Source organism: Rissa tridactyla, chromosome 2, assembly GCF_028500815.1.
Source record: "Rissa tridactyla isolate bRisTri1 chromosome 2, bRisTri1.patW.cur.20221130, whole genome shotgun sequence".
NCBI lineage: Eukaryota > Metazoa > Chordata > Aves > Charadriiformes > Laridae > Rissa > Rissa tridactyla.
This window is the reverse complement of record NC_071467.1, coordinates 91998495-92016648: the sequence shown is the minus strand read 5'-3', so window position 1 is coordinate 92016648 and position 18154 is coordinate 91998495. Positions and strand designations below refer to the sequence as shown.

Below are 18154 nucleotides of genomic sequence, written 5' to 3'. Positions count from 1 at the left end.
TTTTATTTATTTTTATCACCCTCTTGTGTTACTCCTCCTCATTTACTTATTTATTTTTGCCCTTGGCTCAGAGTTCCAGATGCATCCCAATTATGTAGCCCTCTGAGTTTTATCCTTCATTGAGCAAACATCAGAGTTCAGTATAATGGCCATGACTGTTCTTTGGCAGAGCACTCTCTGCATGTCTTTTATAGGTGAAGGTTTTACAGCACTTCTAAATGTCTTTAATTTTTTTTTCTTCAAATTTTGATTAGAAACATCACTCAGCAAGACAGAGGAGCAGTTTGTGTTTTCTCTGCTTCTGTAAACATATATAAATGTAAGCGGACATTAATTTTTTTTTTTTCAGATTATATCTATCCTTTTTTTTTTTTTTCGGTGAGACCAGGTCTTACAGATTTAGTTATGCTTAGTTCCCATGTAAACCAGTCCAGTCCCTAAGACGTTTCTGTGGTGCTGATGCCAGCGGGGACGTGTAGCTGTGGTGTGCTCAGGTTTGCTGTGTGCCAGCAGGTACGGGGGACCACCCTGGGGAGCTGCTGGTGTCCGAGCCCTGTGTGGGAATGCTGAGGACCAGGCACAGCAGGTTCAACGACAGAGCCTTTTTTCTCCCATCATCCAACATTTTTCTTATGGATGGAAATTGTTGTCTAGCTTACCACATTCCTTTAAGAGGCTGAATACGGTTATGAAGCAAATCAGTGTTTGAGCTGAAAACTGAGCTCAGCTCTTGTACCTTTCCGGTTCAGACCTTTCATATCTCCTTACCAGTTCTGCAAGAAGACCCAAAGGAAAATTTGGAAACCATAACCGAATTATTTCTGTTGTGTCGAGCAACGGAGCGATGTGTTCATAACTCAGTGTGGGAAGGAAATCCGATATGATGAGCTGGGGACAATCGGTCTATAGTTTGGCTTCCCCCCTCTATGGCCACCATCTCCTTTCTGCCACACTTCTTCCCTTTGCCCACCCCCTACACGCTTCTCTGTTGCTACATAAGGGAGGAAAATACGGGAGGTTTTTCTGACATACCTGAAGCTGCTCCCTGAGCAGGGGAAATCTAACACCACGTGCCTTGCTCCTCTGGCATTGCGTGCATAGGAAGCAGCACGTGAAAGTCATGTTGTCGTTTATGTACTACACGCAATTTATCTATTGCTGCAGAAACAAAAATATGGTTATCCTAATGGAGAAACTGCTTGCTGTGTGCATTTGTCTTCAAAGTAAGTAGCAGAACTTACTGGAGAGACAGCCTCCCAAAAATCCTCTGACCTTAGGAGCATGGCTTTGGCCAATACCTAGGCAAGGTGAGGTCTACACCAGGCTCTGCCAGTTGGTCTCCCAGGCAGTATTGCCTCTACCCACAGGTCTTGTCTTGGACTTTGCACAATCACAGTTACAGTGAAGCATCACTCAACAGGAACTGCCATTTGAAACATGGGGAATCACACAGAAAAATACTTAGGAATTGGAAAGAAAATGTTAACAGTCATTCATCTCCCAGGGGCATGTATACATCTTCATGATTTTAGGTGTAGTTGTGATACGTACAAAGTTTACGAAAGTAATCAGAACAAGTGAAATTCCCTTCTGTGAACTGCAGCTGGATTCTTTCCAAGGAGCTCGGTTTCCTTTTAATGTTGTGTTATTAATTAGCTCAGTGATTCGTTCTGGTTTTATTTGGAACAAATCAGCGACTGTTGCCATCTTTGAACTCTTCTGTAAGTGGCAGGAGTTTTCTTGAAAGAGGTCTTTCACTGGAGAAAAGCGAGTATCCTCCGCGGGAGGATGGTTTCTGCTCTGGGAGATTGGTGTATTCCCAGCATATTTGCCAGCTTCCTTGGAAGGAGGATATTAAGAAATGTGAGCTTTCTCTTTTTCAAAGTTATTGCAAAGCAATAGGAGGTTTTCCATCCAGTCAGCAGAAATAGTTAGCTCTTACCACAGCTTTATTAGGATACATTAGTATTTTACTCTTGTAAAGCTATGTATTCTTCTCAGCTGTGAGATACCCTTGAACAAACTCGCCCATTTTTCAGGGATGATCCAGGGAAAACTTCAAATCCTAGTGGATATTTTTGGGTGGTCTGGTTTGGTATTGCACAGGACATCCTTAGCACAGCCATTTACATGGAAATACAGGGTGCTGGAGGCATTATAATGCCAGTTGCTCTTTTATTGTTCTTCCCCCTCAAGTCAGGTTTTGCCAATTCAAGTAATTCTGGTACTTCAGGGGCAAAACTTCTCATAGATGGTATTTGCAAAATTAGCAAGGAAGAAATGTAAGGAATGTTTAAGCTTTGGCAATTATGAGATCATTTTAGTTATGTATGTGACAGCGGTTCCACTGCACTCACCCCTGTGCATGCAACTACAGGTGCTGCCTCTCCTGAGTTAACCTTGGCTTGAAATAGAGGTGTGCTTGAAGACGGCTGGAAAGTGAATGCTCTTTCCCCAATGAGTTTTCAGCACTCTCGATGAACTCATTGAATTATGCTGTTTGCTGCAGGACTGCCCACAAACCAGCCATGAGCAGAGCTCACTGTACAGAGCACTCCTCACGCACAGAGTGGTGGAAGGTGTCCCTTAGGGGAATGTTACTTGAAAAATAAAAGCTTATTGGGAAATGGAAGAGAAGAAACAATACCTGTACTTCTAACTGCATTGGCTGCTTTTGTATCAGGTGGAGTTTCCTCATCAGCTCATCTCTACCACAGCCTCATCTCTCTTTTTGTATCGTAGGTTTAAAATTAGAGGAGATCCAACCAGGCATCCCACTTGTGCTGATTCTGGTGCAATGGTTGCGTGCACTGTTCAGTGCGGTTCTCACTCATCGGTGGTTGTTCCCATTCTGTCTGCCTGCCTTTGCCTTCCCCAGACCTGTGTCAGGCTTGACGCTGAATTCTGGAGACAGAGGACTACTAATGTGAAAGTCACCCCTTAATTTGAGCGGAACTTCTTTCACCAGCAAATGCACGCTTTGCTAAAAGCACCCAAAATATAGTAGCTTATTGGCTCTGAATCTCCCCAGTTCCCATTTCGCAGCGTTCATGAAACATCTATCCAGACTCCCTGGCATAAATCTTTAAAAACAAGGATGCCCTGGAGACCAAATGTGTGACAGCCTTTCACAAAGATGGTCACTAATTGCTTTTGATTAAATCGCCTGCATTTCTGCTGGCCCTTGGTGCAGACTTTCAGCTGGTGCTGTGATATTGAGGGCTCTCCCCAACACCGGTGGTGCCACCTGAGCAGTTCAGGTCCTCTGAAGTGGCACAGGGTTCTTCAGGCCATCACTCAAATTTCCACTGATTGCTTCTGACATCAGAGGGGGGTCAGGGAAGGAAAAGGAACTGGGGGCTTTTGCCTTCATAATTAAGTATGCATGTATATACACACACATCTCCATATATATGTGTGTGTTCATACATTCATGCGTGTATGGGTTTACAACTGTATTTGAGAGTTTAACAACCACCCACCCAAACGTTTGCTTAGACTCTGTGGATGTAAGCACTTGGAGGGCTTATTGTTAAGTTGACACGGGCTAAAGGAGCAAGGTGTGTTCCTGGGGCTGTGCCTCTGGTGTGCCATGCTTCCGACAAGCCTTCTCCTTCGGTCGGAGGGAGGGCATGCAGGGCAGGCAGTGCTTTATTAAGAGCTAGGGAGCACCAAGTACAATTCTTGGTCCTCTGCTTAAAGGTTTCCTCTGAGCTTGTCTTTTCTGCTTGGTAAGCGAGGCTGCAAACAGCTCGAGGCTCCCGTGTCAAATTCTCATTAGTAATATGCAGTTCTGCTGGGAATATGCTCAAATCTGGGCTCAGTTTATTCACTCATCCAGCAGCATGACAGTAATGGCGAAAAGCTCTCGCCTGCAGGAGTGTCTCATGTGGGATCAGTGCTCGGGGAGAGAAGGGCTGCCTCTCACTGCCCTGCTGCCTCAGCGAGCTGGGAAACGTTTAATAAACCTGAAACAAGACGTTAGGCTGTTACTTCTTTGTTCTTGCCTTTTTGAGGACTGTCATCCGTCTGGAGGTTGCAAACTGAGATTTAGAAATAGCTGCTGTTGGAATATTATTTGCCGCTTGGTTAATTAAGAGACTATAACAGATTTGAGGCTATTGGATTTTTTCTGTTCTTATTCTAAGTGGCTGCAATATTGTTGAAAATTCACTTACAAATACAGATGCAGAAACCTTTCATCTGAAGCATCAAAGAAAACGGGCTCCTCTGATACCTCTCACACCAGTTTTTGTTTCAGCTGCTCTCATTCATTCCTGTCAAAAAAGATGCCAGTTGTGATTTAGGTCCTGCCAAGAGGAAAGGGGCCAGCTGTTCTGAACAGCTGAGGTGTTCGATGTGCAAAATATCCCTGTGATCGGCTGTGTATTTCCTTTAGAGCAAGCCACCTTTTGGACCAAGGAAGAATCCGATAGATTTCTATGCAATCTTAGTTATTTTCAAAAATAAACAAATATGGACATGGGTTTGGACAGTATGTTAATAGGGGGGGTAGGAAGTTATAGACCAGAGGTGGAAAAGAAATATTTTTTTTATAGATGGCAGTTAACGTATATGAGGATGTATGTCATGGCAAAGCTTTTTAATCACTTTTTAATCACATTTAAATTAAGTCATCTTTATTCTGGAGTTAGTGTGTTCTGTATCTACTAGTTGCTTATGCTCATTGTCGCTGCTGTTTAGGTTTCCGGAGGCGGCGTCCTGGTTTTGTTTCATAATGCCATTATTCACACACACGAACTGTCAACAAAAATCAGTGTTGGCTGGGAGCTGCTGCTTTCCCCTGGAAGTAGGATAGATGGCAACGGCAGTACCGCAACTGTGATTTAACAATTCCTTGTTTTTATTACTTTGTGAGCGGCAGGCAGCGTGGTATGTTAAAGGTTTCTTATGCTGTCAGCCGTCTGTTTTGTAAAATGTTGTTTGTCTTGTGCAATGTAAAGCTCAGCAAATACCGATACTACGAGATGAACAGAGGAAGGATGCCTGCTCCCGTCTCTGCTGCTGATAGATGCTCCCTGGGAGCCAGTTTGGATACAAAGCATGATCTTGGGCATCACTGCATCCCACACAGTGGTCAGGAAGTCTCTGCTCGGCATCTCCTGTGCCTGGAGGAGCCGAGCTCGCCCTTGCCCTGCCCAGCTCCCTGCTGCCAGCAAACCTGGCCCCGGGAAGGGGCTCTGCTGCACGTGCATCCAACCTGAGCTGGCTCCGTGTCTGTGGTCCAAAACCCTCTGCCTGTGGGTAGCTCCGGGCTGCCTGCGGCTGGGAGGAGGGCTCCTCCTGAAGTATCCCGACACAGTTGAGCCAATACCAGGCCTGACACTGGGTTGGCGTGTTACTTGTTTCTGCCTTACAGGAGAGAGTCAGGTGCATGGAAAGTAAACTGAGGGAAGGTTGTATCTTGTGTTTTAGTTGGATTTTGGAGTAGAGGCGTAGCCGTGTTTTCCTTTTTTCATGCTGTCCTCTCTATGCACGTTGTAGTGCTCACAGCAGCAGAGGCTAAGTAGTGTATCTAAAGGGTATTTTGCCTAGCATCAGTTTTAGCGCTATCCTAGTACTCGTATACAAAATGAACATCTGATCTAGTTTTGGTAAGTAAGTGTCATGGTTTAACCCCAGCCGGAAACTAGGACTATGAGGTGTTCCCTCCCTCCCCTTCCACACCCCCAGGTAGGGTAGGGAAGAGGGAGAAAAAGGTAAAAAAAAAAAACCTCACGGGTTGAGATACAGACAATTTAATAGAACAGTAACAGAAGAGAAAATAATAATAATGGTAAAAGAATATACAAAATGAGTGATGCAATACGATTGTTCACCACGCAGCGATCAGTTGCCCAGCCCATCCTGAGCAGCAACTGTGTATTCCTGCCCCCCGACCAACCCCCATTTTATATACTGGGCATGACATCTATGGTATGGAATATTCCTTTGGCCAGTTTGTCCTATCCATGCTCCCTCTCAGCTTCTGTAGAAAGCTGGAAAAGTCTTTGACTTTAATATAAGCTTTACTTAGCAACTGAAACAATATATGTTATCGACATTATTCTCATACTAAATCTAAAACACAGCAGCTACTGGGGAAAAAGTAAACTCTATCCTAGCTGAAACCAGGACAGAAAGATATCTATTCTGGTTACATATCTACCTATCTGATAGCCCCATCCAGTACATATGGGATATCTATCCTGGTCAGAAATGAAAAGTGGCAGTGCACATCTGGTGAGGTGTCACCCTGGCTGCCTGCCCTGGAGCCAGCCCGATGGCTCCATCCACTCGGGTTATGTCAATGCATGGATGACCGATTTGACACACATTAGAAGTGTTAATTAGATATAAATGATGGGTTAGTGTGTGTTTAATAGAACTCCTCGCCAAACCTATGATGTGCAGAAAAGTACCTTTGAAGGAGCACCTGTGTCACTTCATAGATGTATTTTAGAGTAACTTTTGTCCTGCTGTGCTGTTGGGGGAAAATAATCCCATTTTTCTTCCTTGACCATTGGAGGTTCAGTCTATTACCGCTCTCTTTGCTTGGCAGTGGATTGGATTTCTCCAGAGAGGAAATTAGATTTTTCCTTTCCTTCCACTCTGTCTCTGTCCTGTGTTTACATCAATTGGTAGTTGTCTGTGCACCGCCGTGCGCGTGATAACCTTTCCTTCCACGTGCTGCTTCATTTGCTCTTCTCTAATCAAGTCTATTTACACGTGGTGCTTCCTCCCTTACTTCTGGTGACAGCTAAGACGATCAAGAAAAAGTGCTCTGTGCCTAAACTTAGCCAGGAGCAAGTGCAGGCTTCACCTGGCCCTTTTCAGACAGCGCTAATTGGGATGAGATGTGTCTGTAGCCCACGGGTAGGGCTTGCAGTTCCTAGAAGTTTGTGTCTAGCAACCACCTGGAAATTTGGGTATATAAGCAGATATGCTGGATTTTATTTATTTCTCCTGCCAGCAGCCAGCTGCAAACTTAAAGGCTTGTCTGCGAGTTATTAATAGTTTCTGCTGCAATTGTATCTGGTAGCTAACCACAAGCCAGCCCGAGGGCTGTGTTATTCTAGGAATATCCAGCGAGCTGATCTGTTTACAGCAGAGGACAAATCCCCCGGAGTGTGCTGGAGAAAGAAGAGGTCCCTGAGGTTTGAGAGAGCTCGGTGGGAATTAGGAAATACGGCAGCAGCGGGGACAGGGTCACCTCCCAGCAGTCTTCAAGATCGCCGTGACGGAGCACTTCGTGCCAAAAGGCTCAGCTCGGGGAGCACGGAGGTGGTGGGACATGCTAGAAGCGCTGAACAGCCTGGAAAATGAAATGCTCTGGGATTTTAATTTTTTTTTTTCTTTTCTTTTGTGCTTTGTTGAAAAGCAGAGTCCAAATGCAAAATCCTGTCTTAGGGCTGCAGCCTGCGCTTCGCTCTTGACTCAGCTGGGCAGTTGCTGGGGCTGAGAGGCAAACTGGCCCCGCTACTCCGGAACGCTACCACCACTGGGAATTTCTGGCGTCTCTCATTTTACACCTAAAACTGTTGCCTGAGCTTTCTTCTGCTCAATTGATAGTGTGGGTCTTGTTCATTTGAGTCTGATTGTTTTCCTCCCTTTTGGGATAGAGGAACACCTTGAGGGGCCCTTGGAGGGAGGAAATTAAGAGTGTTGGGTGTATAGTAATATGGGGGAAACTGTCCAAAATCTTAATTTTTAAATTTATTTTTAATATAATGTGAAACTGTGAATGTGAATCTTGAATCAGACTGTCTCCTCAGGGATTTTTTTCAGCGGGAATGCTGTTGCCTGGACTTCAGGTGCTTCATCCTGGCCATTTTCTCCAAGGGATACTCCTATATAATTACAGTCCTGGTGGCTCTTAGACTGAAAGTGGGTGGGGAGAGAAAACTGCAGAGGCACAAAAAGCAGTTAGCGTGTGGTTTCTGATGGAGCCAGCACTTGGGCTGTAGTGCAAGAAATGCTTTGTGTTTTGGGACTGGAGATCGGTGAGTGAATGCTGGAGAGTTGTTCAGGCAGTGTGATTTAACCTATTTTTCCTCTTGATATATTATTTGCAAATGGCTTACAACTTCTTTTTTTTTCCCCCTTTAAATAAAAGTATTTGCTATTCATCCTTGTGCAAATATCCTATGAGAATAAATGTCAGTCTTCAAAGACAAACGAGAGGGTTTCTGCAATCTGAAACAAATTATTTGTTACTAGTGCGCAGGCGTAAGACCGAGTGAGAAAGGACGGGACGTGGCCCTTGAGTCCCTTCACAGTGGTGACAGATCACTCGGTAGGGTTTGGAGGAGGTGGGCTATGCAGGCCCATGCTTTGTTGCAACGTGAGCCGATGTTAACCCAGTGTTACTGTAGTCTTCTCTGGTCTCCTGTCTGTATGCCTGTCTCCTCCACTGCTTCTTACATACAGGAGAGGATGGGAGAAAGGAGCCGGCCGGAAAGGGGAGCGGGCAGCATTGCAGATGTCAGGCCATGGCATACTTGGATAATTTTAACTCAATTTGCCATCTTCTTTTCAGAAGAGGTTGCCTGAAAAATTGTTCTCAGGGATATCAGCCCAGGGTTTTTTCCATCCTGGTGCCAGTGAGAGGAGAAGCCGTTAGCATAGGCTCCTTGCCTTTTCCAATCTTAAATCGATGTGCCCCTTGTCACCAGCGTCAGTTGCATTTGCTGTGGGTAACCTGCTGTCTGACCTGTGGTTTTATCGTGCCTTCCTCTGCTGATGCCCAGGGGCAGTGACCTCCTGCGCAAGGGAGCAGCTCTGCATATGGTGGGGCTGAGCCCCCGTGGTGTTGCAGAGGCTCTTCATTAGCTCCCTCCTTGCCCACATCCCGAGTCCGAGTGCTTGCAGTTGTGCAGAAGGCAGGGCTGAGCCATGAGCCATCCTGGCCCATCCATGTGTCCCATGTCGCTCGTGTGGTGCCCTGGTGGGAAGAATGTCCCCCGGTCCTGCTCGGAGTGCGTGCTCTAACTCCCCCCTGCTATGCCATCTGAGCTGTCAGTGGTGTTGGGATCTTCCTAAATCTTGCCAGCCGTGCAGAGATATGTGATAGATTCCTGTCCTTTTCCATAAATCCCAGCCTTTTTTTATCAACTGTCAGGGACAACTGGTTTTGCTGTGGAATAACCTAGAGCCCTGTCGTCTTTTGCAAGCTATTTCTAGGTTTACAAAATCCATATTCAGGACTAATGGCTCTCTGCAGACACTCCAAAGATGTGTGCAGGTCCCAGATGTTCCATACCTCATCCACCTATGGTCTGACTCCAGAAATGTCTGTATTTCTGCTCTGCTCCTGCGTTCTGGCACACCTGTTTCCAGATGAGATGACAAATGGCATGCACTGGTTTCAGTACTGTGTAACTGTAGTGAATCAATTTCCTGATGTTTATATGCAACTTATTTTTGGCAAAACTACAGATGCGCTTGCTGAAGGGCCTCCCAGCGCTTCATGTGCTCTGTGGCATGCACCTGCTTTTGCCTGTGAAGGCTTTTTCAGGCTTTCCCCTCTTTCTAATGAGAGTCCCAAAGGACTCTGTGGGGGGGGAGTGAAGGAGAGAAAATTAATCCTGTTTAAAGAAAAGTAATTTCAGTATTCTAAAGCCTGCTTGGGAGATCTTACCCGATCTGACTCCGGTGCTGTGGGTTGGCTCCTATGAAATAACAATGAGCTTCTCGTTTTCAGTTGTTTATTTGTTTTGGTCTGTCAAGAAAATCTTACTCTAACCTTGCCGCTGTTGTCACATAGAATACAATGGTGGATCAAATGAGGACTCACATGTGATAATGTTGCCTTCAGCCCATAGGTTTTCTGGTCCCAAAACTACTTATCATGCTTTTGGGACGTGTTTGGAAAATGCTGCAGGTTTGAAACCTCCGTTGGATTCTGTATTCACCTGAGGTGCAAGAGTGTACCCTGACAACCTGCTTGTTAAAGCTAGATGGTCAGAAAGTCTGACCAAGCTCAAAGCCGTGTAGGTCCATCAGCATCTGAGGCACTTTTTCTCAGGCCAGAATTTCTTGTGAAACTCAACTCCTCTGAAACCCAAGGGGCGGCCCCTGCTCCGGGGGGAGCGCAGCAGTGAGGGAAGCCAGCCCAGGACATCTCCGAGGCAGTCTCCAGAAGGAAGTGCGGGGAGCATCAGGGACAGAGCCCTCCTCATTGGGAGAGTTTAACACATCCTAGGGGTGCATGTGGCTTTCTTAGGGGTCAAGTAGGGCCCTTGTTACAAAGCTAGGGGTAAGCAAAAAGGACAATGTATGAAGTCGTGGGGGAGCTGCTCTGAAATTTGTCCTCTTAGCATGCCAAAAATGTTGATTTGAAAGTCCTTTTGTTGAGCTTGGCCTTTGTCACTGGGAACAGCCGATATAGCTGCTGTGGTTCTTATTCCCTTGGTTAATATTTGAAAATATTTCCCATGGCATTTCTAAATAACTCAGTGAGATACTATATAGAAGGACAAAGTTGTGGTGTTTTTTCCTACATCGAAGTCTCCAAGGAGGCAGATTTCGCACAACCATGCTCATTCTCTCATGGATTTCATTTATGCATGTTCTCACACCCGTGCACTCGCAAGTACCAAGGCGAACGTCCACGTGGTCTGGCTAGGGTCACTTGTGTGACACAGAGGACAAGAGGCAGTGGCTGCTGCATCCTCGTCACATCCCTGACGTTGTTTTTGGCAGGCACCAAAGCAGTTTGGGGTTGCTTTTCATACCCTTTAGGAGTTGATGACATTTACAATTTTTTGCTTCATTGTTTTTTCTCATCCCCCATAATTCTCAGGCAAACTTAATGAATTTCTCTTCTCTTCCTTTTTCTCATAGTCTAGATATTTTATGACTTCAATTCTGTTCTTTGTATTCTTGGTACCTTATCTGTAGGTCAGGTTGTTCCTCCTCCTTTTGTTACTTGAATGAAATCATGGGTAGGCTGCAATAGGCACAATGGACATGTGCCATTCCTTTAATCCGTGTTCTATCCATCTCTCTGGGGCCTGCTCGCTTCTCTCGCACACGCATACACTCTGTACACACGCACAGACTTTTACTCTGCCTTTGTTCGTCACCAGTTTTAATTCTTCTGGTACAAATCACCGCATGCAGACTCATGGAGTAAGGTATCTGGCCCCAGCACTGTTCCTTCTGCACCAGAATGTGTTTTTGCTCATCCTGCATGTTAGTAGTGGGGTTACTTTCAGTGCATCAAGCAGCCCCCAAAAAAAGCTTGAATCCCTTGTAAGAAGGGGCATAGTTCACACCGACTCTCCCTGTGGCAAGTTTGTGGGCTATGAGGCTGCTGAACGTGGATTTGGTCACTTGTGTAGAGGAAGGACATACAGGACAGGGTCCGAAAGAAGGATTTCTGTCCACACTTTATTTCTGTGTTTCCCAGCCAGAGGCATATGCTGTGCAATGGGTCTCGTGTTTTCACTGTCTCGTGTCAGTGATGCCTACAGGGACCAGGTCCGCACCCAGCACGTGGTGAGGCCATTGCCTTCAGGCTGGGTTGTACCTGCAGCATGTGCAGAGCAGTTCTGCAGCAGGGCTTGGCTCGGTCCCGCTTCTGCGCTTGTGGTGTCCACTGCTACTGGGTGTCTACCGATGGTGAGAAAATATGACCCGCATGTTCTGGGCGCGCACATGTGATTTCACTGCCCAAGTACTGCAGGACTGCTTTGTGTGCAGGTTTCAACTTGCCCATGCAGTCATTTGCCTGGAACTTAAGGAAATTAGGCATCTGAGTTGGATCTGCTGCTCTGACTGTCCTGCCTAGAGTAGAAATGCTGGGCAAGAAAGCAAAATCCTTTCCATGCCTGTCTCCTTGCCTGCACAGAATTTTCCAAGCAGAGCAAATGGATGTATCTGGGAGTTTTTGGTACTGATGGTAATTTCCATGATACGTGTGTATGACAAGAGTTTACTTGACCCTCCATGCTCCACAAAGAAGTTGAGGTGGAAACCTTTTCCCTGAGCGTGGGGAGCTGGAGCTTTCTTGCTGGATTTGCCACAGGTAGATAAAGCTGTTCTCTGCCTTGTAGCGATTTCTTGTGAGTTGGTAATTTATCGTGCAAACTGGGGGGAAATTTTTGCGGCTGTAGAGGCACCTCGTGCCTGGGTGCATCGCGACACGGGTGTGAGCATCAGCAGGGTGCCTTTCCTGGTGCTGGGGCAGAGGTGCTGCGGGGGGTGGCTTTGCTGGCAGAGGTGGGAAGAGGTTGACTAAATAAATGCTCGCTAAAAAATCTGCGGTGCTGAATCTTTTATCATACAAAATTGATGCCAGAAAGTCAGTAGGCTGTCCTAATACATTGAATGTTTCAACAGAGATGTGATAATTTCACATACACGGAGCGCCTGCTGATGTCATTTGAAAGTCAGGCTCGCGCAGCTGCAGCAAGGATTATTTTTTTGTCTTTTCCAGTGTTTTTTTAGAGGAAAGGGCAAAAATTGCATGTATGTATGTATGTGACAACAGAAAGAAGAAAATAGGTGCTAAACGATCTCTGAAGTTGATTCCTTTCCGTACAATGAATAACTGCTGCATATGGAGTTATGTACTATGCACCAGTGACTTAATAAAATATAATTTTATTATTTGGACACCTCTTTCTGACTTCATATAAAAGTTGTTCTCTTGGTTAATTTTTTTTTTTATCTGATACTAACTTAAGCAATGCAATTGAAATACCAAAGCCTTACCTATCTAATGCAGACTTCCTGTTTCTATAGCAACAAAACTCATCCTTGTACTTAATGAAGGAATATTGGAGTGTGAGTAACTGTGACTTTGAGGTTTAGAAAAACAAACAGAGCTGCTTTATATTTGAAGATTAGAGAAACAAAACGGAAGTGACCTCTTTGTACAGAATAAAAAAAAAATCGCCTAGTCTTGGGATACTTCATTAGTAAGAATGAAACCATATTAATGTCATAAGGAGCTCTGTGTTTTAATCTTGCTTTCGTAATTAAAATGTAAAAGCCGTTTATAGCAAATGAGAGTCTCTGAGGGGTTTTTTCCCCCCCTTTCTTTTCCAAAGCTGTTGTGTTTGTGGTTAAGCTAATGAAAATTTGGGCTGCCTCGCAACAGATCCATTTTCCTTCTGTATTGGCAAAAATCCATTAATAGTTTTTGTCATTGGCTGAAAAGACAGGGGAAAAAAACGTGTGGTATTTTATCCTACATTTGATCTACAAGTCAGTTCCTGGTCAGCTAGTTTAAATCTGTGTTACAGTGATAAATGCTGAAAAAGCTACAGATGAGAGAGTGAAGGAGCAGCTGTCATCTCTTCCTATTATCTTATAGCTTTCCAATTTACAGTTTTAACAACTGTTAAATTCTAATTTAAAGCAACCATAGGAAACATCCCAAGGAAAAGCGGCAATGCTGAGCGCAACATATCATGAATGTTTATGAGCCTATATTTCTATATCAGCATGCCGCTAAGTAGTACACAGCATTTGTGGCAGGTTTATTGTGCTTAATTATTAATCTGTAGAAGTGAATGTGGGCAAATGGGAAATATGAAATAGAGGCTTCTACTGCAGTCTTACCAGCGGAAAAATTGTTTGAATATATTTCCACAAGACAGTCCGTTTTTTCTGCTTCTACTTCTGTGATTTTTTTATGGTTTTTTGTTGGTTTGGTTTCTTTTTTTTTAAAAAAAAAAAAAAAAAGGCTGTGATCCTGATAAATTCATCTTAATTTCTGAGGACTGAATAAAGGTAGCCAGAATTGAGGGTTTAAGGAATGTTTTTATCTACTGAACTCGCTTGTCACGGGGCAGCTGAGACAACCAATGATACCAGTGATGGTAGTAAATTGCTCCACAGCAAAAGGAAAGATGGAGGATGGGATAGGACAGATGGAAGGTTGGCTCGTTCGAAAGTTGGTCAAGATTAGCTAGTGCAAAACCAAAAAGCAAACCCAGAAACAACCCAGTCAGCAAAATCCTGCTTGAAACTGGTTGAGTCGTGGCATATTAAGCTGTGGGCAGGTGGCATCCCGTACGAGCTGGGAGCCTGCATCCTGCTGAGAGCTGTATTCTTCTGCCTTCCGGCACACTGATTGGAAAGGCATGCAACGTCTCTGAGAACTGTGAAAAGGCTTGACCCAAAATCTTCGGGTTGTGTTTCACTCTACACATTTCCTTTAAAAAAAAAAAACAACAAATATCTTACAATTTGCTAAAATGCTTCTCTAGGTGGAGACTAAGCTCACAGTGAGGATACAGCAGGTCTGCAGGAGATGCGATAGGTGTATGGAAGTTGCAATGTTCGCCTCTCAGCCAGCTGTTAGTGAGCTTCTCTATTGCTGCTGGAGTATTTGAAGCCTAAATACACGAGGAAATAAGATTTATATGATCATGCGTAACTTTGGCCAAAGGTTTTGAAGGACATCAACTCTCTGAAAGTTTCAGAAAAATATATTCTCTGGGTGCCTTTGCTGATGGGGAGCTAATGCGTTTGTGTGTGCTCTGTGTTTCAGGGATAGAGCTCTGTCCTCCTGGGCACCGGTTCATGATCACCATGGTGGCGAGCTTCATCGAGATGGCGGGGCAGTTCCTCATGCCAGGGCTGGCTGCCCTCTGCAGGGACTGGCAGGTCCTCCAGGCAGTTATCATCTGTCCTTTCCTGCTGATGCTGCTTTACTGGGTGTAAGTATTTCTTCCTCCTGTCATTTCAAAGACGACACGAGCTCCTAACGCTGGACTTGGGAGGTGCTTCACTGTCAGGAAGTATGTGTGCTTCACAATATGTGTGAGCCTTTCCCTTTGTTTTTCCATTCACCTTTTGTGAAGATTTGGCTTTGAAATAAGAAATAATTACTTTATAATTTGTTGTAGCACGCACATAGGTTACGCGCTGCAACGTGGTGGTAACTCGGGAGATGGTCCCCTTTTGCTGAGCAGCGAGTTGTACTTTGCAATTATTCTGGCTGCTGCTTCCCCTTTAAAGATGAAAACAATTCTTGAGAGGATGCGTCTCAGCCTAGCTGTTGTCAGATTGTAGCAGTACAGCCTAGCTGGTTTTCCCTTAAAAAAGCCACATTGTGGTTCTGGGCTGTCACTGTTGGTTTCTTTGGCCCGGGTTAGTCAAGCTAGGTTAAAAATAACACGTGTCAGCTTGTGAACAAGTGCACTTGGACGTCTTGCGTGCGTGAGGTCGCCAGCCCTCAACTCGACTGCCTGCTCAATCTTGCCAGAATTAGCGCACGCCATCCCGGAGCCTGGGTGGCTGGTCTGCACCGGGCAGTGGCTCAGGATTGTTCCCACTAGGAATCCTCCCCTCCTGGCTGCTCCCACTCCTCTCTGCCTGCTGTGCCGGTGGCACTGTGGCGTTGGTATGGCTGTCCTGAGAGAAATAGGGTGGCTCTCACCTTGGGGATTGTGCCAGGTCCATCCCTACCAGGACTCTATAAATATCCAAAAAAATCTTTCTTTGTTATTCTGTCTTAATAGTGACACGCAGTGGCGGCATAACACAACCAAGGCTTATGAGAGCAGTGTTGTACAAAACCACAACAGTAAGGACACGCTAGATTGTTCGTTTTAAAGATAACACTAACAAGATTAAAATATTTAGTTGCTGTACACTGAAAAAAAATGAGGAAAATGGGCACCGCACCATGGAGGACCAAGTTGTTTATGTACCGTGGGGGGCCAAGCTGCCAGTTGTAATGCCTGACAAGTTGTAACATGTAAAAACTTGTTATAGTATGTAAGAATTTTTAACAGTCATATATTTTTCCATTAAGGCATTACAGAGTTCTCCTGAGTCCATCGTGGTAACCCTCAATGGGGATTTCTTTACTTATCCCCAAGCTCACAGACATGCCGCAGCTTTTACAAGTCCTATGCAAGATAATGGCTTCCCCCCCACGCCCCCACCGGTTTTCCAACACATAACATCTAAATAGTCTCATCTGGTCAGTGTTAATCTTGATGATGAATAAGCTAGAGTGTTCTTGTTAATATACAATACTTTTCTCCCAAACCTGCCATATGTTATACACATACAAACACATGCAGATCTGCTCCAAGACCTCCTATTGGGATGCCCACCAGCTGGAAAGCATTATATCCACCACTGGATAAAACCCAATATCAAACATAATGTTTACAGATACTTGCGTCCAAAAGGACAGTACAGTAGTATGAAGACACCTAACGAATGTGATAAGATAACACGGGCCACAGTAACCCCTCAGCAATCTTCTGGAGAGAGCACGTTTTCCAGGTGGCAGAGCTAGTCCATTCCTGTTGAGAGGTCGCCCCTGGGTGACAATGAAAGCAATAGGAAATGCTAACATTTATTTCCTAATCCACAAGAGCTCAGTGGCTTTTTGGCTGGACAGGACAGGCAGACCATGCAAATAGACGCCCCTTATATAATGTGTGATACGGCAGCTTGATAAATAATGGTAATAGCCAAAGTAACAGGATCTGCGTTGCCCAGGGTTTTTGCATTTGCAGAAACGGACTCTGGTTAGGATGCCTGTTTAATTATACTGTTGGTACAGTATGCACTTTTCTCATAGGCTTTTCTCTTCCATCTGTTGCATATTCTCTGGAAAGCGCTACCATTTGATTACCTCTTTCCTTTCCTCCCCTCTTCCCCCAGCAATGTGTTGGGGAGCAGAGCGTGGACTCTCAGCATATGTTACAGATAGGAAAGGAAGAAATCTGACTTATTTGTAATAAAAGCAGGACTGGAAAACTGCATTGCTTGTTAATTCCCCATCGTTGTACCCAAACCAGTGAGTTCAATAACAGATGCTGTGGTAGCCCCTGTGCTACCTCCTCCTTCCTCTCTTTACTTCCATCTCCTGCTGTGAGAGAGCTGGTTGTCCCTCCAGGCTGGAGCTTAGCCCTCTCCTACTTAAGATTTGCTCTGCTCCGGGCCACATGCTCATGGCAGGCTATACTGTCCCTGGGGAGGTGTGCAGCTGAGTGATGGCTACACAACAGTTCGAGGCATCCTTCAGTTCACGCACAAGAACAGGATAAGCTGGGCATGGATTGGTGGGGGGAGAAGGGGGAAGTGGCAGATTTGCCTAGGAGGGATGAGCTGGGACACCTGCAAACGGAGCAGATGCCATTGCTGAGCTCTCAGGTCATTCTGGAAGGGCAGAGAGGCACCCACACAAGTCGGAAGTCAGCTCAGGGGTTGGTGACGATCGTATAAAAATAAGTTTATGGAAGTTAGGCTCCTTTCAAACTGTGTGTATGTGTGTGTGTGTTAGAGTCGTAAGGGAAAGGCAGCTCTAGTTATACAGAGGCATTATTTTCTCTCCCTCAGATGCAGGAAGCTCCTCACAGGACTGTGCCATGAAGGTCAGCAAAGGTGTCACTAATCCGAAATAAACTGCTTCACTCTAACCAAAACTGAAGAACTGGGAAAGGGTGGGCAGTTCTTTTCTGGTGCTCTTAGATAGGATTTACTCTTATCAAGACCCAAACTTCTAATACGTGGGCTTGTCGCCCTGCGGCAGACCCCTAATTGGCAGACTACACCCTTTCCATGGGCATGGGCTTGCTCTGTGTCTGGACAGGATCATGGTTCTCATTCTAGGCCTTTTTCTGTCTGTCAAGGATTCTTCTCTGCTCTTAGGATTTCTTGGGGTTAGGATCTTTTTTCCCCAGTGTCCCTCCTACTCTTCCCTTTTTCCTCTCCCAGGCAGCAGCTGCATAACAGGAGATGAACGTTTCCCCCTACTCTTTCTTGGACTGCAAAAGGTTGGTCCTTTCCTCACTGATGGGGGAGACAGCAGACTACCAGGTCTCTTTCCTTGCTGATGGAAGAGGTAGAAGACTACCAGGTGTCTGCAGTCAGCTCAGCCTCGTGATCCGAAAGCTGTCTTACCTTCATTCAATTAGTATTTCATGCCAGATGATGAAGCACAAGGATGTGACCAAACTTCTGTGCAGAAGTCCACCGGGGTCAGGGGGTTGGTGCTTTTTTGGGGGTTGTTTTTTTTGGCTTTTGAGTTGATACTTGTGCCTGGTTTGGCAACAGTAGGTATGCACAGGTGACCCTTGGCAGAGGGTCCATGCTCCACAAGGGAGCTCAGGAGCTTGCACAGAGACGGGCACCCAGCACTTCCCCTTGTCGTGCCTGATAACCTGGGCTCTAA

General features: G+C 45.4%; 1 protein-coding gene across 2 annotated transcripts in view; it reads left to right on the top strand.

Annotated features, from left to right (window-relative positions):
* SLC22A23 (solute carrier family 22 member 23) overlaps nt 1–18154 on the top strand; it is a 116654-nt gene that overhangs the window by 66786 nt on the left and 31714 nt on the right. For both annotated transcript variants that reach the window (XM_054190461.1, XM_054190463.1), the window contains exon 4: nt 14507–14675. In XM_054190461.1, the coding sequence (XP_054046436.1) occupies nt 14507–14675 (169 nt within the window). The remainder of the gene's footprint in view (nt 1–14506; nt 14676–18154) is intronic.